Source organism: Enoplosus armatus, chromosome 1, assembly GCF_043641665.1.
Source record: "Enoplosus armatus isolate fEnoArm2 chromosome 1, fEnoArm2.hap1, whole genome shotgun sequence".
In the NCBI taxonomy this organism is placed as follows: Eukaryota; Metazoa; Chordata; class Actinopteri; order Centrarchiformes; family Enoplosidae; genus Enoplosus; species Enoplosus armatus.
This window is the reverse complement of record NC_092180.1, coordinates 16,258,389-16,277,388: the sequence shown is the minus strand read 5'-3', so window position 1 is coordinate 16,277,388 and position 19,000 is coordinate 16,258,389. Positions and strand designations below refer to the sequence as shown.

Here is a 19,000-nt window from a genome sequence, read left to right as displayed (position 1 = left end):
TTATTGACGAGACTGTTTAATGTGTTGCATTATTAATTTCACAATGCAATCTATAAACAGATATAATTCCATTCATGGGTGTAGTTCAGTCAGGGTTTTTTATTTTCAAAGGCCTGAAATGATCAATTAGTTGATCAGCAGACAATTAATCTACAACTTGATAATCAATTAATTATTAAAGTATTCTTTTCTGGCAAAAATACCAAACATTCTCTGGTTTTAGCTTCTCCAATGTGATGATTTGCTGCTAAACTCGGTTTCATATCATTATAAACTGAATATATGGGTTATGAACTGTTGTTTGGACAAAACAAGACATGCGAAGATGTCACCTTGGGCTCTGGGAATGTGCAAAGAACTTTTTTCACTCAGTTTGTGACCAAATGATTAAAAGAAAGTAATCTGCAGAATATTCAATAATGAAAACAATCATTAGCTGCAGCCCCATTCGCACTTTGCATTTTACAGAAGCTAGGTAGGTTGAAACAAATGTTTGCTCTCTTTTTTGGAGCCATAGTGAGGATAATTATGTTACCGATTTAGATTTGCTCCAGGCCCAGGATAGATTCTGAGATCTAGTTGAGATTTAGTACCTGTTGGCATTTTCATTAACTATACTGTAATGACTAATTGTCTGTGCAGCAGTGGTGGGAACACCGGAGAGTCACATCAGACAGACCCTGACCCTCACACACAGCTCCTTCTGTGGCACTGATAAAGCCTTTCTATACTGCCAACGGATCACATGAGATGCTCTCACAGCATCAATGATAGCTCCAGGTGAACTAGGAACAACAATATCATTTGAGAATTAGCACACGGTGTTATCATGTGACTCACTGAGTCACCAAGTTAGTGTATGGACAACTACAGTATGTGCAGAGGGTGATTTGTTCAAGTTTATGTGCTCTTTGGGTTGACTCTAATATTTTCTGTCTTTAATAAAAATATGGAGTGCCAATTGTGACTAAAAACTAAAAAGAGATTCATAAAAATAAGAGCTCTAACATGTTTACGTTACTCCAATAATTATGACGGAAAACCAGCAACATCAGAGTGAAGCACTGGTAAAATGGTGGAACACAAAGGGATGTAGGTTATAAATGATAACAGTCTCTTGGCGTTTTGCCAGCAGTTACAGCCTCAAGTTTTAAGTGAGTGAGGTCATGGGTATCCGACTGAGCGAGCAAAGGAAATGTTAAAGTCAATTTAGAAAATTCAGGCCAATTCTCCGTTCTTGTTTTTTTTTTTTTGGGGTGGAGTGAGCCACAAATAATCAAATATGGGCCAGTCAACTCAAACTGAAATGTGAGAATTGGTTCCAAACAGAGCGGGAGCGAGGGAGCATAACAGCAGGAGAACAGCAGCCATCCTGCAGTAACAAATGGATTTACACAAGGACAAAAAACATACTGCAGGTTTTCCAATGAAATGATTATGTGACAAATGTCTGTTTGGATACGACCGAAGAACAGATTCCCACTGTGACAGTTTCGATTTTGTTTAGTTCAAATGCTGAACTTAGCAGGAGATAAGACTAAACTTAAATCATGTTTATGGAAAATGAAATGTGAACTGGAGGCCCACCCACTCATCGCTTGAGTGCATCCAAAATAGAAACAGGATCTAAAATGTGTTGGTGATTATTTTTCCCATTAGAAATGATTGAATTTGCAGCATCTTTTTTTTTTTTAAAACACTGTGATGCAGAACTGTTTTCAAATAATTCATTAATACGTTTAATGTGTTTGCTCCCAACTGTTTTGGAGTCTCTCGCCATATTTTGGAACATTTTAGCAAATTATTTGGTTCTGAGGAGTGGGTAAACACAGTTGTTATTTATAAAAAGAGCTTCACATATATTGACTTTTTACTTGATTTGTTTTACTTAACATATTTCTTTTTACATCAGAGTAAACTCTGTACAAGATGATTATGGTTACAGCATCCCTTCAAAAATGCTTCTCTGAAAAATGGATTGTAATTTCTCATAACTGGTTGGGCGGGAGGATCTCAGTAGCAGAATAAGTTTGTTTCTTTGAAATAAAGATCTAAAGATTAGGGTATGAGTTGCTGAATATGTGCTATTACCAACGACAGAACAACAGTGGTAAATATTCCATTTGCAAAAAACAGATTTAACAGATTACAAATGCTTGTCTGGCTCTGAATTTAAGCATCAAATATTTCCATTTTCCAGTAAAGCAACAAGTGTATTCAACATGATTAATTAGCTTTCAGTTTTCACCTCTGCAATTCTTAAGTCATTGAAAGTTAACATGGATTTCAATGCGTTGAACTGATTTCCCAACGATTTGTTTTAGGTTATAAGAGCTGTTGGCCTACGTCAATGAGGATAAAAACGTTCTTTCAGATTCTGGAGCAAAAAAAACAAGAAAAAAAAAAAACACCCTATGTTAAACTGCTGCCAAGCAAAACTTTGAATTTGTGATACAGAGCTTCCACTCAACAACTCAACTGTTTCAAATTATTCTTATTTCATAAAGCAGTCCACTGTTTGTGAACATGGAAAAACTCTCCAAAAAAAGGAAGAAGAGCAGCGGCCATTACGTGCTAGTGTTGTTCAACGCACGACTGGAGATGTTGGAACTTCAAAATGATGAATTATTATAAATAACACCATCAATTTTAGTGACATGACAGGTTCAACCAATCTTGTTTTCTGAGTCTGGAAAAAAAGTTCCCCAGGTTCACAATCGCTCCAGAGTAATTTTCTTTTATCAATGCCACTAAAGCAGAGGAGTGGACAGGCTCGTAACACCAAGTCATCTCTTCCTTTCACTTCAGTAATTGTACAATTGAAAAAAAAAAAAAAATACTGTTCAGTTGTCCCACTCCATTTCTTCTTAATTATCGTAAAACAGAATTAAATATTTTCATTTTTCTCAATGTCATTAAGTTTTTAAAGTTTCTTCGTCTACTTGATTCCTCTTCATCCACACACTTAAAATTCCACCTGTCTCCCTCCTCTCTCAGTCCCACTCCTCCTCATCTCTGTAGGGGTTGTCCTCTCTTGGTGGCTCTTGAAACCTGATGTTTGCCAGCATGTCCCTCATTGCCACCATTAGACGATTCACTTCCTGGTTCAGCTCCTGACCGGCTCGAGCCACTTCCATGTCATCCTCCTGCCTCGGTCCACCCTTAACAAGAAAAGAGAGTTCATAAACAAATAGCTAGACTCCAAGTGCTTTCTATGTTAGTGCTTGGCCATTGCTAGTGTCGCAGTTGTTGGCTATAGACAATCACTGACATACTGTATCTGATCATTTTCTTATATTTCTTAATTTCCGACTAGCTGTCAGACCATAAGGATTTGTCCAAATGTGTTTTTTTAAAATTTCATAATCCCACAAGCAGGGTTCACAAGCAAATGTACTTTTATGATGTTTCTAGAAACACAATGTGATGAACATCCGTTTGTGTGTTGAATAAAGCATATCAATACCAAGGCAATCTAGGTTTGTGTTACATAACATATCATGTTGTTTTCAGATACGTAACTCTATTTCAACAGTAAAAAAAGGGGAACTTTGCTGCATATCTTCTCTAGTCTTAACTGTATTTCTTTTATCCATATTTTATCTCTTCCTCTCCATAAGTGGATAACATGATCAGGATAGATAGAGCTGTCCTGATGGAAACATGCCTTGGGCCCATCTGTTAACATCAAGCATGTATAGCTGACCCACATGATGTTCTATTGCTGGGTGTACCTTATATGTATCCTACCGAGGCAGCAGTTGGTTTGTGCTGCTCGCAAGCAATGGACTAAAACACCAATGATGAGATAGACTAAACTCTGTAACTTCAAATAGTAAAGCTTTGTATACAATGATGGAGTATGCACCTGCAGTCTTTGCATAACATTTATGATCCGTGAGGTACACACTGTTACATGTTAAGCACCCAAGTCATCGTAAAATTGTCAAGGTCTCCTCGTTTGGACATAAACCAAACTCGTTCAGTGCTTAGTCTGGCACCAATAACATCCTTTAAAAGCACCAATTATGGACCAATACAGATGGTTGTGTTATTGCAGGAGTCTTACAAATTATTCTGATGGCAAGTTTTTGTTCGTAGAAAAATAAAACGAACCCAGTGGAAACAGGTTCCATCCATTTGTTGCTTTCAGCCCATTCATCTAATACCCCTTAAATATAGGAGACGCCAATATGACGCGAAGTCCGGCACAGCGCTTTTTTTTGTTGTTGCTACCACTGAGGGGTCAGAAAATTTCTAGTTTTTTTATGACACAGATTAAAAATGACCCTGTAGTTCTGTTTACAGTGTTACTAAACTACACTCACTGTCGGAATCCTCGAGGTCTAACAAGTGTGTTGAATGCATTAACGTCCTCGTAAAACATCCAAAAGATAGATCATTAAAGAAAATAAAATGCATAAATTGTGCATGATCTACATCTATGTTCACTGGTGTCTTCTTTCCTGCTTTTGCCGGCACGTGTAGATTAGTGGAATACTCTGAAATGTGGCAAAAATTTGTATCACGTCAACCACGTGCTCATGCGTGTGCACAAGAACAACAAAACAGGGACCTAATCATAAACACATTCAGCAGCAGCAGTCAAAGTGGTCAAAAACTCAACTGGGTGCTGATCTGACATTGTTGTACCATACAGAGTATATAAAAATATTGCATTGCAATATTAATATACATCTATGTACATTCGTACATAAGTTATTATACAGTGCTGAGACTGATGATGTTTTGAAAAGATTAAGCCTCCAACAGGCCACCCTCTTCTGTTTCTTCTTGGAAACGATGCTATATCACACATGATGAAATCACAAGTTCCTGAACGCATTTTCCACTGGTGTCAAAGGAACATGACAGAAGGGCACCCGCTGATGCTGTAAAAGACTTCTGATTCACTCTTTAAGCAGTGATGATCTACTGCGGACTAGCAGCACATTTTTAGATAGCGTCAGTCCCTGTTTATTATGGGGGCTGAACCTGGCAAAAATGACAAAAACGCACATCAGTTAAAAAGTGTTGGATGTCCCACAGGTCCTCACACATAAACAGCAAAGTAGTTAATAAGTACCTTGATCTGTCTCCTCTATGATTAAAGTATGTTTAGGCTTTGGACAGGATGCAAACTCTACAGTCTACAGTCTTGATGCCACACGCATCAGTCATACAGTCTTGGTCACCCCACGACAAACACTGGTGAAGCGGTTACTAAAATTGCATCGATTTAATTCTATTTTACATATCTAATAAAATGCCATTTGAGATAATGGTATATATCTAATCCAATCAAATGCCATTACAGTACTCCTGCAGTGCTGTCTATACTCATACATAAAGTGAGTTTACAGTGTGTGGGACTTCTTGTTCTGTACCCTGTAAAAAGTACCATAAGAGTTAACTGCAGGGAGGCCTGTTTTTGTCGGTCTGAAATGAACAAATCCATAAGTTCCATTAGACTTGGACGGAAAATGATAATTCTACACCTCGCTGCCGTGCTTTACATCAAAATGTGTTTGCCTTTCTGTAAATGGGTCCTCTTTCACACAATCTCAGCCAAACCACAGTCCATTCTGAGGGAAAAGGGGGTAGGCAAATAATGTGGAGTAAATGAGCAGAAAGAGCAAACACTCATTTGTTGCTGAGGACTATGGATGACTCAAGAATTGCAGAAGTTTAATTTATGTAATATCACCCCCGACTTAAACCGACCAATATATTGCTGACATTTAAAATCATTTAAAATCTAATTATAACTCCGGTTAACTGAGTGAATTTCTACAATTAAAAACAAAAAGATGCCGTTTTTTTCCCAACTGGCTAGGTAGCGTCAAAGTAACATCCACTTCTTTGACAAAAAGATCTTAAATAATCCACTTTCTTTCAAATGTGCAGTCTCAAACAAAAAGTACTGTATAGTACCCCACGAGAGTCATTGAGGGTAAACATGGGAAGCCACAGATTCTGATGTCTGTGTCTTTTGCACTCAATTTCCTGTTTTATAAAACATTCTCAAACATGAATATAGTCTGCGGGACTAGCTGCACAGTGTAGCTGTTTTGGATCTCAGTTCAGCCATCACAATGAAGGCCAGGTATTGTAGAAATGGTTAAATGGTTAAGTGTGAGCAGAAAAATGTAATGTACTCTACTAACATATTCCTAAGATTTTGTTCCTATAAATACAGGTAACATTCAAGATTGACAAAATGTCCTACAATAATTATGGAGCAGAAACCATGATGACTTAGCCCTATAAATTAATAATCAATAAACATAAGCATGAAACTTCTCTATTAGGAAAGAGACAGCAAAGCCAAGGCCACAAACAACTTTGCACTTTGTGAATGCCGTTATTGTTTTGTTCTTCAGTGACATAGCAGGAAATGGTGAACAGAATTAACTGTAACAAGGTCATATGCCTTCCTTGATATTTTTCAGTGGTCATCCCCTTAGGGTGACCATGAGTTACTGGAGGAAATATTCCATCAGTCAATGGTGTGTATTAAGATGTTTTCCCAGATCGTTTACCAGTTCAGATGTTTCCACCATCCCTGGAGGGTCCTGCTACTAAATGGTTGTATCTGTGTGATATTCTAGTAATCGTTAAATACACAACGCAACCTTGAACACAAATTTATCATTGTGCTAAACTTACATTTGTTGTAAACTCAACAAAACCAACAGACAACTCTCAGGATGTCTCGCAGGAAATCAGAGCATCAAAAAGATAATTTATGATGTGAGCTCACACAATTAAGACATATTGGTTATATTCGAATGTAGAGCTTAGAGCTGCTGCACATGATTTCACCACATGGATTATTTATTAGTTGTTTATACGTTTTTCATCTTCAGATGACATCACGACAGTTTGCACTTCAGGTTGAGGAGGGACTTGCTCAAATTCATTAATTATAACTGAGATGTACAACATAACATAAATAACATACGTAAATTCAGTTTTAGGGTGTCTCTGAATATTTGACAGCTGAAATTGTTTTTAAATTCATGACAAGACAACTATCTTTCCATAAAACTAACTCTCAAATCTTTATTGCCCCATGAACTAAACAACCACTCATCAATTCATTTTTCCAGACCTATTTCCGACCAGACCTATCTTGCCTGATCCATGCGACTTACCTGAAGGTTGAAGTTTGGCAGCAAAGACCGGAAAAACAGCGACAATGTACTCTCATTGGATGCACCAACATGCTGCCTACATGCAGACACACAAAAGAAATCTCATTAAAGCATAAAAGCAAAGTGAAGACATAAAGCCAGTTGTTGTGTAAACCACAATATTTGCATCTTCTTTGACTGTACAATGAAATTTCATGCGCACAGATGCGGGTCCTCTGTTACCTCTCTGGTCGGCTATATGATATCACTGAGTCCAGTGGAGGCAGAGGGTCAAAGCCCATTACAGGCTGATTGGTCACCTCCTGAGGGTATAAAACAAAAGAGAAAGATTAGAGTCACTTCCTCAGGGATGCATTAATACTCCAGAGGTTATCAGCATTATATTGATACTATTGTGCTACTTAAAAGCCAGATGTGGAACCAAGTTATTGACCCAAGTTTTATCAGCTTTGTTGTTCCAAAAATCATGTGCAAAAAACCCACAATGGAGGCTTTGTGAGGATCTTCTGCATGGCACAGATATATATGATCGTCTGAAAGTCTGCAAGTCTTTATTGGTTATCGTTAAGTTTATTACACTTCTTCAAGGTAAAAAAATCTTCTAATCAATTATCAATGTATGTTGAATATATGACATATCCCTCCCTGAGGACTACCCTACTGCCATAACTTTTAGCCTGAAATTGAACTATTTGCAGAATGGTCGATGAGTAACTGACCACAAGCCACCACAAGTTAAATCACATTAAGGGAAATGTTGGGCCTTTCTCTTTAATAGTAAAAAGGCGAGGCTGGCCACAAAGTGGTTTTTCTAATCTAACGGTTTGGAGGCTGATCCGGCAGCGTTGAACTATATGAGGTGGAGCACAGCAGCAATCTGTTACAGTTATGGCTGCAAGGTTTTGTGTGTGGAGCACAGTCTTCTATTATTTCATAATTCAAACATCTAAATACGTGTGGAAAAAGAAGTAGCAACTACACTGACGACAAAACTAAATTATCAGAGAAAAATTTTGCTTTTTCCATACTAGATTTGACAGTTTGATCTATCAACTGGTTGTGTTTTCGGTATAAATAAACATACAAAAAATAAAATACCATATGGGCATCACTGTCATCTCAAGTTTGATCCACAGATGTTTTTGGTAGTGTGAAATCTGATTTATAAATCAGGGAGGATTGGAGCATGTCTGTATCAAGACAATCTTAGATTGGGACCACAGGGAGTGAGAGGTCACATGTTTCTGGTACTGTGATTATTAATTCTTTTAACTCCTCTGGCTTGTGATATTTGGAAAATTTGAAAATGTACAAGATTTTGATCCTCTTGATGCCCATCACACCTCGAGTGTCTGTTGGTGAGTGGTCTGAGGTCACTGCAGATACAGTGAATTGTGTTAAAGGTGTAGTTGCTGATGGTTTCTCACTAGAGGCAGACTTGATGTGGCTTCTTTGATCTCGGAGAGGAGGACGTGACGATGGATGTTCCTTGGAGCACTCTGGTACCTCTGCTTTCTCCTAAAACAGAGTGATGAAGGTATGCTAGCATATGGAGCGTAAATGCACAGAAATATGGACTTGTGGCAGCAGAGCAGCTCATTGAGATCTTACTTGTTTTGGCAGTCCTCCACCAGAGGGTCTTTGGCATCAACTCGGCGCAACACCTCTTTCACAGACTCTTCCAACCACAGCATTACTGCTGCCTCCCTCCACAGGCTGCAAGTCCTCCCCACGTACAGTGCGGTCAGTTCAGCCAGGGCTGGGGGCTGCCTGGAGACAGAAGGTAGGATGAGTTTTTAAAGTTAGGGTAGAAGAGGTGGAGAAAAACATAACAGAAAAGCAAAATAGATCAAAATAAAAATGAGAAAAATTAGGATAACAATAAAGGCCATGAAAAGGTTTATAGCAATAATGCATGTGTTATCATTAATGGCTAAATGATATTGAATGACGGACACCAAGCTATATTCATATAATAGAGATAATTTGGCACTAATTGTTGGATTTGCAACACTCCCAACACCACAGGGAGGATACATTACCCTATCTGACTCTTTGGGCCAAAGAAGGCATGTGAGGTGACTGTGGCATCTGGCTGCACAGTACATAGATCCAGTAGAGGCATCAAGACTGCAGAAAATAATAGTTATAGCAACATAAGCAGGTGGAAATGTACAACTTCCTTGATGTGAATGGCAAGTAATCCCTTCTATTTTATAGAAATCATTTTAGTCATGCCATAAACAATGCGAAGAAGTGACAATCATGTCTAAATATCCACACACAGGTTCATTTCTGAGGATCTAACCTCCAGGGAACATAATGAGAGCATCCTGCAGCGTCTGGTCAGCCTTGTGTCTTTGTTTGTCACTTTCTTCAGGATCCATATCTTCCTGCTGGCTGAGATGGAAATGGCAAAGTGCTGTGGAGAATGCAAAGTTTGGCAGCTGGGACAGATTTCTGTGCTCCTAAAAGACAGAAACAAACCATTTCTGTATCAGAATGAAAAGCTACTAACACGTATATGCACACATCCGCCCATGATAGCACACTTTACCTCCCAGTCCTGATATAACTGGAGGAGAGACTGGTATTCTCTGGAACGCAGCATCAGGAAATCAATGAGCAGAAGCATGCAAAGTGGGTCAGAGTCTGGGTCCAAACTAATAAAAAAAAAGAGTGGCAGACAAGACAAATGATAACTACAGGCACTTGTACATAAACATAAAAAAACACACTTTCAACCTGTGGGAAACACTGTAAGCTGTCCTTAAAAGGCACTGATGGTTATAGCTGATATTTAGCTATAATTCAAAGATTTCCACTTGAAACCTGAAACATGAAATAAATAAGATATCAGAAACCAGATAGCATCTAAAACACCACTGCGCTGCTATTTGCTTTCAGAGTCAATTTTGAAGCTTGGGCAGCTGACTAACTGAAGTAACCATGGAGTGGCTTTGCCCCACATTGTCAGTATGCTATGCACAAATTGCTACTGACAATGACAGTGAAATTTAAAGTGAACTTTTCTGGTTTCCTTCAAAACCCACCACAATGCATTTAATACCATCTAAGAGTGCATAATGATACCAAATATGGTTTGTGTTCAGAAAAACAACAAAGGAATAAAAATATGACTATTGTTTCTTTTCTCTGAAACAATGGATTGACAGTGTTAAATCATATTATATATGTGAGACACTTCTTCCAACAGTGCTTTTTAAGAATCTGTTATCAATCACGTGGCCATTTTAAGCCAACAGTGATTTAATCACTGCTGGTTGGAGGGGGGACAGCCGTCAGCTTTTATTCCCACAGTGCTGCTTTACAAAAGGACCAGAACATAGCTGTCATGAAGTCAGGAAGCCAGAGTCTGATGAAAATCATAGATAAGCATCGACCATTTTATGGGTAGGCTGTAAAGCTCAAGCTATGGCGGACTGATGGCAGCAGTGTATGGGAACAGCCCTCTTACTGTGTATAAAGCCTTATGTAAGGGGTTAGCAGCATGATACAGGAGGTTGGAGGTTTTATCTTATGTAAAGACATTGAAACACTTACATTGACTGTTTTGGGATTTTATTTTTAATGTTAAGTATAGTATCATATGTATCACCTAGGGCAAACACATGATCTTACTGATTCTCTCTCTCTTACTGATTTAATATATGGGGAAAAGCATTCAACTGTACACCTCGTCATCAATAAAATAGCACACACTAGGAATTTGGAAGATTGGTATCGGTAGTCACACTCTGGCGTTAGACAACAGACAAAATGTTTTCGTTTACCCCCTGTGCCTGAACAGGACTACCAATGGCAAAATACCCAATAGCTGATTTAACAGTCTTTGAGGAATATCTTCCAAATCCGATGACTGCTGTAGGTGGTTACTTTATTCAGGGAAATGAGAGTTCTTTTTGTTTAGCCAGAAAGCCATGTGATCATATGTGATACTATTCGATGGGATGCCAAATAAAGAAACTAAAGATGCAACAGCGGGAAGAGAGTGTCTAAACTGCCACCTTGCTTCTTTCTGTAAACATAGAGTGCTGATCAGAGATAATGGGAACAGAGTAGATAAGTTAGTCAATAAAGAGACCAGGAAGATGATGGCTGTAACTGTGGTAAAGGCTTAAGTTATTGGTTGACCGTGTATGGTTTTCTGTATAAACCTCTTACAAAAATGTTTCTGTTTCTCTTAAAGTCTATAGCTCCTCTGTCCCAGGTCTCATACTTTTCCCTTTGTACCTCAGGATCAGTTTGCAGTACTCCAAAGCCGTCCGTGGGCATCCTCTCCTCTCCAGGAACATCATGTGCTTATAAAGAGCCAGGTAAAACGCCCTATAAACAGAGATGATTGAATCAACGAATTGCTGAGTCCTTCAAACACAGTTTAAGATACAAACGATCAATCAATCAAGTGTCTCAATGACACCTCACAAAGGAAAGTGTCTAACATAAACAAAAAAAAGAGGAAAAAGAGGCAACCAACCTGTTCTCTGGTCTCAGATAATCAAGTCTGCTGGTACCTGAGGTCAGACTGAATAAAGGGTGAAAAGTGCACTCAAAGCTGTACAAGGCCCTCTCTGAAAAAGAAAAAAAAAAAATCAATAATAATTTATTTATATCCACAACGGGTATGGCACAATGTATAGAAAGCAACTAAACACAGCTATGCAACGCTGCAGGCGCTGGGTTGCGTGAGTTATGTTCTTCATCACCTCACCAGCAGGGCTTTGCATCCCAAACACCACAACTTCTCTATCTTAAGTGAATTCAACTGATAGCATGTTATACATTTGCCTAGGAATAAGACAAATGCCTTTTGTTAAATGATCCCTCTGGTCCTCTACATAAACTACTTTAGCTGTCCAGTCGAGGAGAGGGCCTGTGATAACAAACATAATGTTGTGCTTTGCATGGAGCACGAACTCTGACTTTTTAACAATGGAGGTTAAGTTTAAATTTTTCAAAAGCATACCGACACCGAGCACTAAAATAACCATACTTTTTTTGCTTGAAAATCACACAAAATATAATTTAAATTCAGCCCTTTTTCATCTTATATCAATCTCTTGAATCTGTCGAACAAGTAAACTAGCAGTACACTGACAAAACTAACACACTACAATGCCCACAGCACCAAAATCTGCTGTGAGATATTAAATGCACTGACCACTAGGTTCCTTTAAAGTAACAAAATGTACTTTTTCATTAATTTTTCGGATGATTTCTCTGTTAATTGTAAGGATGTTGCGTCACACTAATCTATACATAGTACATATAACCAACACCTGAGAACGTTTATCTTTATTACTACAGGAATTTGGTTGTTTTCATGGTATTGCTTACCAACTAACAAAAAAAATGTAAACAACAACAAAAACATTATGAAGTCAACAGCTTGGTAGGTGCCTGATAGTCTGTATGACGACATGTAGTTCGATAAAGATATTGATATGATTAAAATGCATTCATAATAGGAATACCAAATCATACTGACTCTGGTGTAACTGGTGTAAATTGATTCAAATTGTAAGGGCAAAGGGAATTGGGATTCTTCATGTGCTTAATGAAAGAGGTCCAAGCCACATCCCTGCTGGGAGCAAATGAAGCGATGAATTAATCTTAACAGATGTGCAGTATATGCCTGGTCTTCTTCGCCATGATGAAGAACAGACTTGAACTTATGAAGCATAATAATGTCTGAAGAGGGGCTGTGTTATTTCATGTCTATGCCAAAATCTTGCATCTAAAAGCATAAAATTGGAACAGAAGGAGCTTGTGTATTGAGCGGGCTCTTTTGGAGCCATGGAGGAATAACTCTGCATTCAGCTCAGACTTCTAGGTTTAATATTTTATAATAGCTTAAAGATATAGTAAGGAATCATTGTTATACACTTAACACAACAAGTTAATGCCTTTAAGCTACATTAATCTGTTGCTCTTAAACTGCTTCTGGCAGTAATTAAGTGGATCCCTGGGAATGATTTGAATGATTAATGATTTAACATCTGTGTCATTGCTGGGCCCATAACACATTTACAGTCTTGTCTTTGGTGTAGAATTGATGTAATTTATGAAAGGAGCCCATGATTCTCACCGATAAGGTCCCTGGCCATTTCCTGATCCTCCTGTATGCGGCAGACGTCGGAGAGCTGCAGCAAGGAGTCAATGTGGTAGGGGTTCAGCTGCAGCAGGGCCTGGAGACAGTGGTCAAATTGACAGAGATGGACAAAGACATAAAGTCAGAATAGAGGAAATGCTTTCAACAGAAGAAGTTGGATTACGATACAAGATATGGGTCAAAATGTAATACAAATGCATCCACACAGATCATTTGGTTACACTATCCTTGTGACTGTAGATTTTTTCATTATGTTTACATGCATATGCAGGCCAACTGCCATTGGACTGGGTTTTAACTGTAAAATAATACTTATGCATGCATCAATATGCATAGTCACAAGTTTATGTTATAGCCTTTGGATCTGAACACTTCTTTTCTGAAAAATCACATTGCAGTTGTTGATTGATTATACTAGCGATGATTCAACAGGATGATTTCATGGCCATTCAGAACATTGTCTATGCAATGTTACGTGACCATTCTTTCCACCCCATATCATCGATTATTTTACGCATTCCTGGCAACATCAATACTGAGGATGCCTGATTTGACATCCTCACCAAACTCACGGACACCAAAGTGCACTTACCACAATGTTGTTGGGATCCATGGACTCGACAGCATCCAGGAACTTGAACTGTACTTGTTGGTAGTCCCGACTGTGCTCAAAGGTGAAGTGCTGAACGCCATCCTTTGACTGCAGTAACGTCATTGAGACTCCTGTGGAAGAGTCAAGCAAGAGTTAAGAACAACAACACATGAAGAAAGCAGCTCAAATAGCATTCATAGAATTGAATAAGAATGACTAAATAAAAGATGAAATGAGCACATTTGTGTTAAAATTACAAAATTAAGCGATCCAGTTGTAACTTGCACGTCACGTTTGAAGTCACTGTAAAAGTCTGATAAATAACCTACATTTTCATCAACAAACGCCTACTGAAGCAGATGACATATACAGGGAGTTTGTCTGTGACGCTTCACAACCATTTTGTTTACCTGCGGTTCAACATTAATTTTAAAAACAACATTATTTCTTAATTAATATAAATAAAAAACAAACATGAGTTATTGAACATATTTCTGACCATGATTATTTGTTTGCCGTTTGTGTCTACCAACAATCTGACTGTGCTAAAATAACTGTAAATTCTCGTGGCTTTATAACAAGATGCAAGACATCCTAGATGTGAGCGGTGATGTAACATTGCTTTATTGCGACTGGAGATGTTATGAGTGGTGACATCAATTGTGTTAACAGAATGACTGTTATCCACAATTTTTCAACAAACAAATGTAATAAATTTTTGGTCTGAACTTTATTATGAAGGAACAGTCTGAGTGCGTCAGAAAATGTCTGAACGATGTGCTTTGTGTACTGATAGGCTGGGTTTGTCACTTTAATAGCTGTTGAGATTCGTGGGAAAAATCTAATCTAACCATGGCAAGAACATATATATGAATGGTGACTTTTAGCACAAAAACAATGAAGCAGTCTTGATGACGTCTGTATAACAACAAAAGCAACATTCAAACTATATTACACTGGTTAAATCTAAGAATACATATTGTAATTAAGATAGTTAAAAGGCTGTCACCACTGATGAATCATTGCTTACGCTTCCTTCAGGCTACAAGGTGCAGAACCACCAGTGAAAGTGCTCAGGGCTGTTTATGTGCTTATTAGTTTGAATTATGTAGAATAAAAACATAACATATTAAGAACTCTAAATTGCTAAACTAAGGCTAAACTCTAATATAATGACTTAATATTACTAAATATGGCGATAGAATTTCATAACATTTCAAAAGAGTTACATAAGAGCTTGTCACAACTACAATTTTGCGTGTGTTTAGACAAATCTTAACAGACTGGGCCACCGCAAAGCCCATAATGTTTTAATTTTTAAAAATCAGAGTCATGTGCGGTCAAATTAATTAATATTGTATATATTTTTCAACTGTATTATTCTATTATTTTATGCACCAGCTCATAGCATCAACAAAGGACAGTCATTAAATGATACATTTAAAAAGGTAGAGGCAATAATTCAGATAACTGTGAGGAAAAGCCTACCTGGGCGGCTAAAGCGAGGCCAGCTGTCCTTAGGATTGGTCATCCAGGTGCTACGGTGAAACTGTCTGTTTCTCTGTCGAGGTCTGAAAGAAAACAAAAGAAATGAGCACAAGAATATACTGTATACATACAGAGGGAGTGGGTCATCTAAATCCAAACAATCTCAAACATTTTTCTTTCCTTTTTACCTTTGATCCCCTTGAACAGCTCGAGCTCCAAAATATCTCTTCAGCTCCGTCTCTGGGTTGAGATTCCTGATGAATTGACACAGAAAACGACGTTCAAATCTTGACAGGCTAAATGACGTGATGTGGGCTAGCTGAGGAAATACATTCCAAGGGAAACTAGGAAAGACATGTCAGTCCATGTCTGCTCTAGACTCTACAACACTAACGCAACAAATCAAGGCATATTATTTTCCTGTGATTTCCAAGAAGCAACGTTGACAAGTTGACTGGTAATCCTACTGAACAGTATAGTGTACATATGGAGGGCAAGATTAAGTAAGTAGAGCAGAAGATTTAGTAAGTCAGCAGTCTTACCAGGGGGACACCCAATCCAACCATCATAGTTTGTGACCGTCAGTGTACAGAAAAAAACAAAACTACGTAATCTGTATGATGTTCTGCCTGTTTTGAGGTTAGCAAAGTCAACTGATAATAAATGTCTTAGTAGTTGTTTATTGAGCGCATATTATGGACAGGATGGCTGCACAGAGTTTGCACATTTAATTGGGGCCATCCATCGTACCAACAGGTGAGCAAACTGCTTGCTCAGTATCATCGTGGTGGCATAGTTGAAAACAGCAGCACACGTAACATCACATGCTTTGCTATCAACACAGGTCATTTGTCTTTGACGGCTAATTGAAATGGACTGCTCTGACATAACTGGTTGTGTGGCCAGAAGTGCAACATATTTCAACAAGTTTTAACAAATGTTGATTCACTGTAGTGCATCCCCTAAGACAGATAGCCTCCGAATTTTCTTTTCTTATGTGAGCCAAGCGCCACCACATGGTGACAATTAGGAATCACAGAAAAGTGTATAGTAAGTGGGGCCACTCTACTAAGTTGAGTCATGTCAGCTGTGCACTGGTCAAGAGATATTTTAGCATTACAATGTATAATGGTGTTCATTTTGAACCATGTACCACCAGCTTAAATGTATTTAACACAATAACTACTGGAATTATACAGAAACCATGTAAATGTACAGATTAATACTTGTCACCACCCAAGTCAAGTCTGGGTGGGGAAAAATATTAACAAAAGAAAAGCATATCTGATCTGAGTCTATTTATTTTGTCAACATGAGAGATGTTGATCCCCTCACCTGTGCTCCACGTGTAGTACAGATTTCCTGTCAGGGCCTCCGCAATCCTCATTTTGCAAACTCAGACCATTGGGCTGCTCCAGGTTCTCCAGCAATAAATCAATGTTATCATCTGGTCTAGCCTCCTGAAAATCATAAAAAAAACCCCACAGTGAATTAAGTGAGATAACATTTAGTTGTTGTTCACTTGCCAAAAGGAACTACAGTTTTGTGTATTGTGTGTGTGGTTTCTGGCACTGAAGAGTGAGTGTAGGATTGTAAGATTGTATGAAATGAATGTACAGGGGAATAAATTGTGACTTAGTAGCTAAAGGTTATTGTTATTATATTGTAACAGTTAATCAAAAGTAATAACATCTTATTGGTAAAAGATCTCACTTATATAGCGCTTTTCAACCTTCACGGTTCCCAAAGCGCTTTACAGCTAAGTCTCATTCACCCATTCACTCACACTTTCCCACACCGGGGTTCAGTGTCTTGCAAGGACACTTCGACATGACATGACACATGCTTTAAAGAGTAGAATTTTATGGAGTGCTTGTCAGGTGGGGAAAATGTGTTTTGTCCTGGTGAGCAGACATCATTATCTTCAACCTTAAACTAGGTACACAGTGAAGTCTGTATGTGTGTGTGTGTACGCATCAACCAGTTACAACCTGTTATTAAGGGTGATATTATATCCAAATGGGAAGTTCTTGTCAGACATTGACTACTCAAATACTGCTCACTTTGCCGTTTTTCTACTACAAATGTTACAAAAATATGAAAATAATTACAAATGTGATGATATAACATGTTATTGTTTTTATTTTATTGATATAACATGTTATTATTATTCATTATATTTTTTACAACTGTCTTGCCATAGCAGAAATAGAATCCCTCTTCAACAAATGTACCTGTCCACCTTCTGACGTCACTTTTGTCTTCTTCTTTTTCTTCTTCTTTTTAACTCTGTCCCCAGACAAGGGCTGTTGAAGAAAAGAGAGACAACAGTTTAACAAATGCAAAGATGCACATTTAGATCCGCAGAATATTTAAGTCAAATCAGGGGTCACAGAAAGACATCCTTCTCACACTGCTTTATCTTTACCTTTGTAGATGCTTCCTCTTGTTTCTGATCTGGTTTCTCAATGTCTTTGTTATCATTCTTTTCTGTGCTACTTGTTTTATTTCCATCTGGTTTCTCTTCCTCTTCATCAGGTGAGATTTTCTCTGCCTCGTTGTCTGCATCACCTATCTAGTAAAAATGTGAAATCGGCAAGAAAGTGTGTTGGGTAAAGCAGTGCTAAAAATGAGTAAAATCCCACTTTTTTATAATTAAACATTTCATCACAATAAGCCCCTCTCCGCACTTTCAGTTCAAGTATTACTACATTCATGATATCACCTTTATCAAAGTCACAATGTAAGAATCCACAATCAACTTGACTTTATTCATATTGAACAGTCACATCTGTACAAAATTTGATGAAGAATTAGTAGATAATTATCCCTACCTCAAAAGAGCTGGAGAGGTAAGTTGTAACCTGTACATTTCTTAGCTTTAAGTCTCCATTTTGTATCACTTTAACAATACAATTTAAAGGCTGGTAAACATATCTGTTGTATAGCACACTGGACCTTTTTTGCCAGTGTTTTCTTAAGGTTGGTGATGTGGACCACTTCCCAGTGATTCTCTAATGGGACAGACCTCTTAGCTAAACATAAGCTACAACATAATGTGTCCGAGTTTAGTTTATTAAGCTGAGAAATTGGCTAACGGCTAGTCTGTGTTAGCAATGTTTGTCAACAGAGAGCTCGCTCACATAACTTACTAACGTTATATTAAAAGTAACATGCAAGCTGAGGAATTACACCGTCGCCTTACCAGTTCATAAATGTTGCTGAAGTTTTTCTGAGCCTTGTTTTTCTTTGCCTTTCGGCTGCTGCCTTTGCTGCTAGATGGCGGAGAAACATTAGCCGTGTCCAGCTGCTCCTCCTCACCCGCAGCCTGCTCCTCCGGGCTGTCACCCAAAGTTAGATCACCGAGATCCAAGGCCTCCTGACCCCGCTGCTTCCCTTTGAGCCTTCGCAGAGCCCGGGTAGACATTGTCCGCTGCTCATGGGACACATACACTGCAATATTCCCGATTAAAATAGTTTTTAGTTAACTGACAGACACAGCAAACCAAGGAAGTGAGGGTCAATGCCATTGGTTTCTTTTTCTTCTTCTTCTACATGTTTAAGCGCTTCTGAGTGTATTACTGCCCTCTATAGGATAGATGAGAAATTGCACCAACAACAATTCATTCC

At 38.3% G+C, this 19,000-nt stretch overlaps 1 protein-coding gene across 1 annotated transcript; it reads right to left on the bottom strand.

The window, feature by feature from the left end:
* Nucleotides 1–1,862: 1,862 nt before the first annotated feature.
* tcf25 (TCF25 ribosome quality control complex subunit) lies at nt 1,863–18,888 on the bottom strand. Its single transcript, XM_070903654.1, has 18 exons — nt 18,576–18,888; nt 17,799–17,945; nt 17,605–17,676; nt 16,706–16,830; nt 15,559–15,624; nt 15,371–15,453; nt 13,883–14,013; nt 13,267–13,366; nt 11,656–11,749; nt 11,412–11,504; nt 9,715–9,820; nt 9,466–9,625; nt 9,200–9,287; nt 8,769–8,927; nt 8,585–8,675; nt 7,380–7,459; nt 7,158–7,233; nt 1,863–3,161 (listed from the first exon to the last, which is right to left on the bottom strand). Exons 1-18 carry the CDS (start codon nt 18,795–18,797, stop codon nt 2,994–2,996), a joined length of 2,061 nt encoding a protein of 686 aa, XP_070759755.1. The 5' UTR covers nt 18,798–18,888; the 3' UTR covers nt 1,863–2,993.
* Between the last annotated feature and the right edge of the window lie 112 nt (nt 18,889–19,000).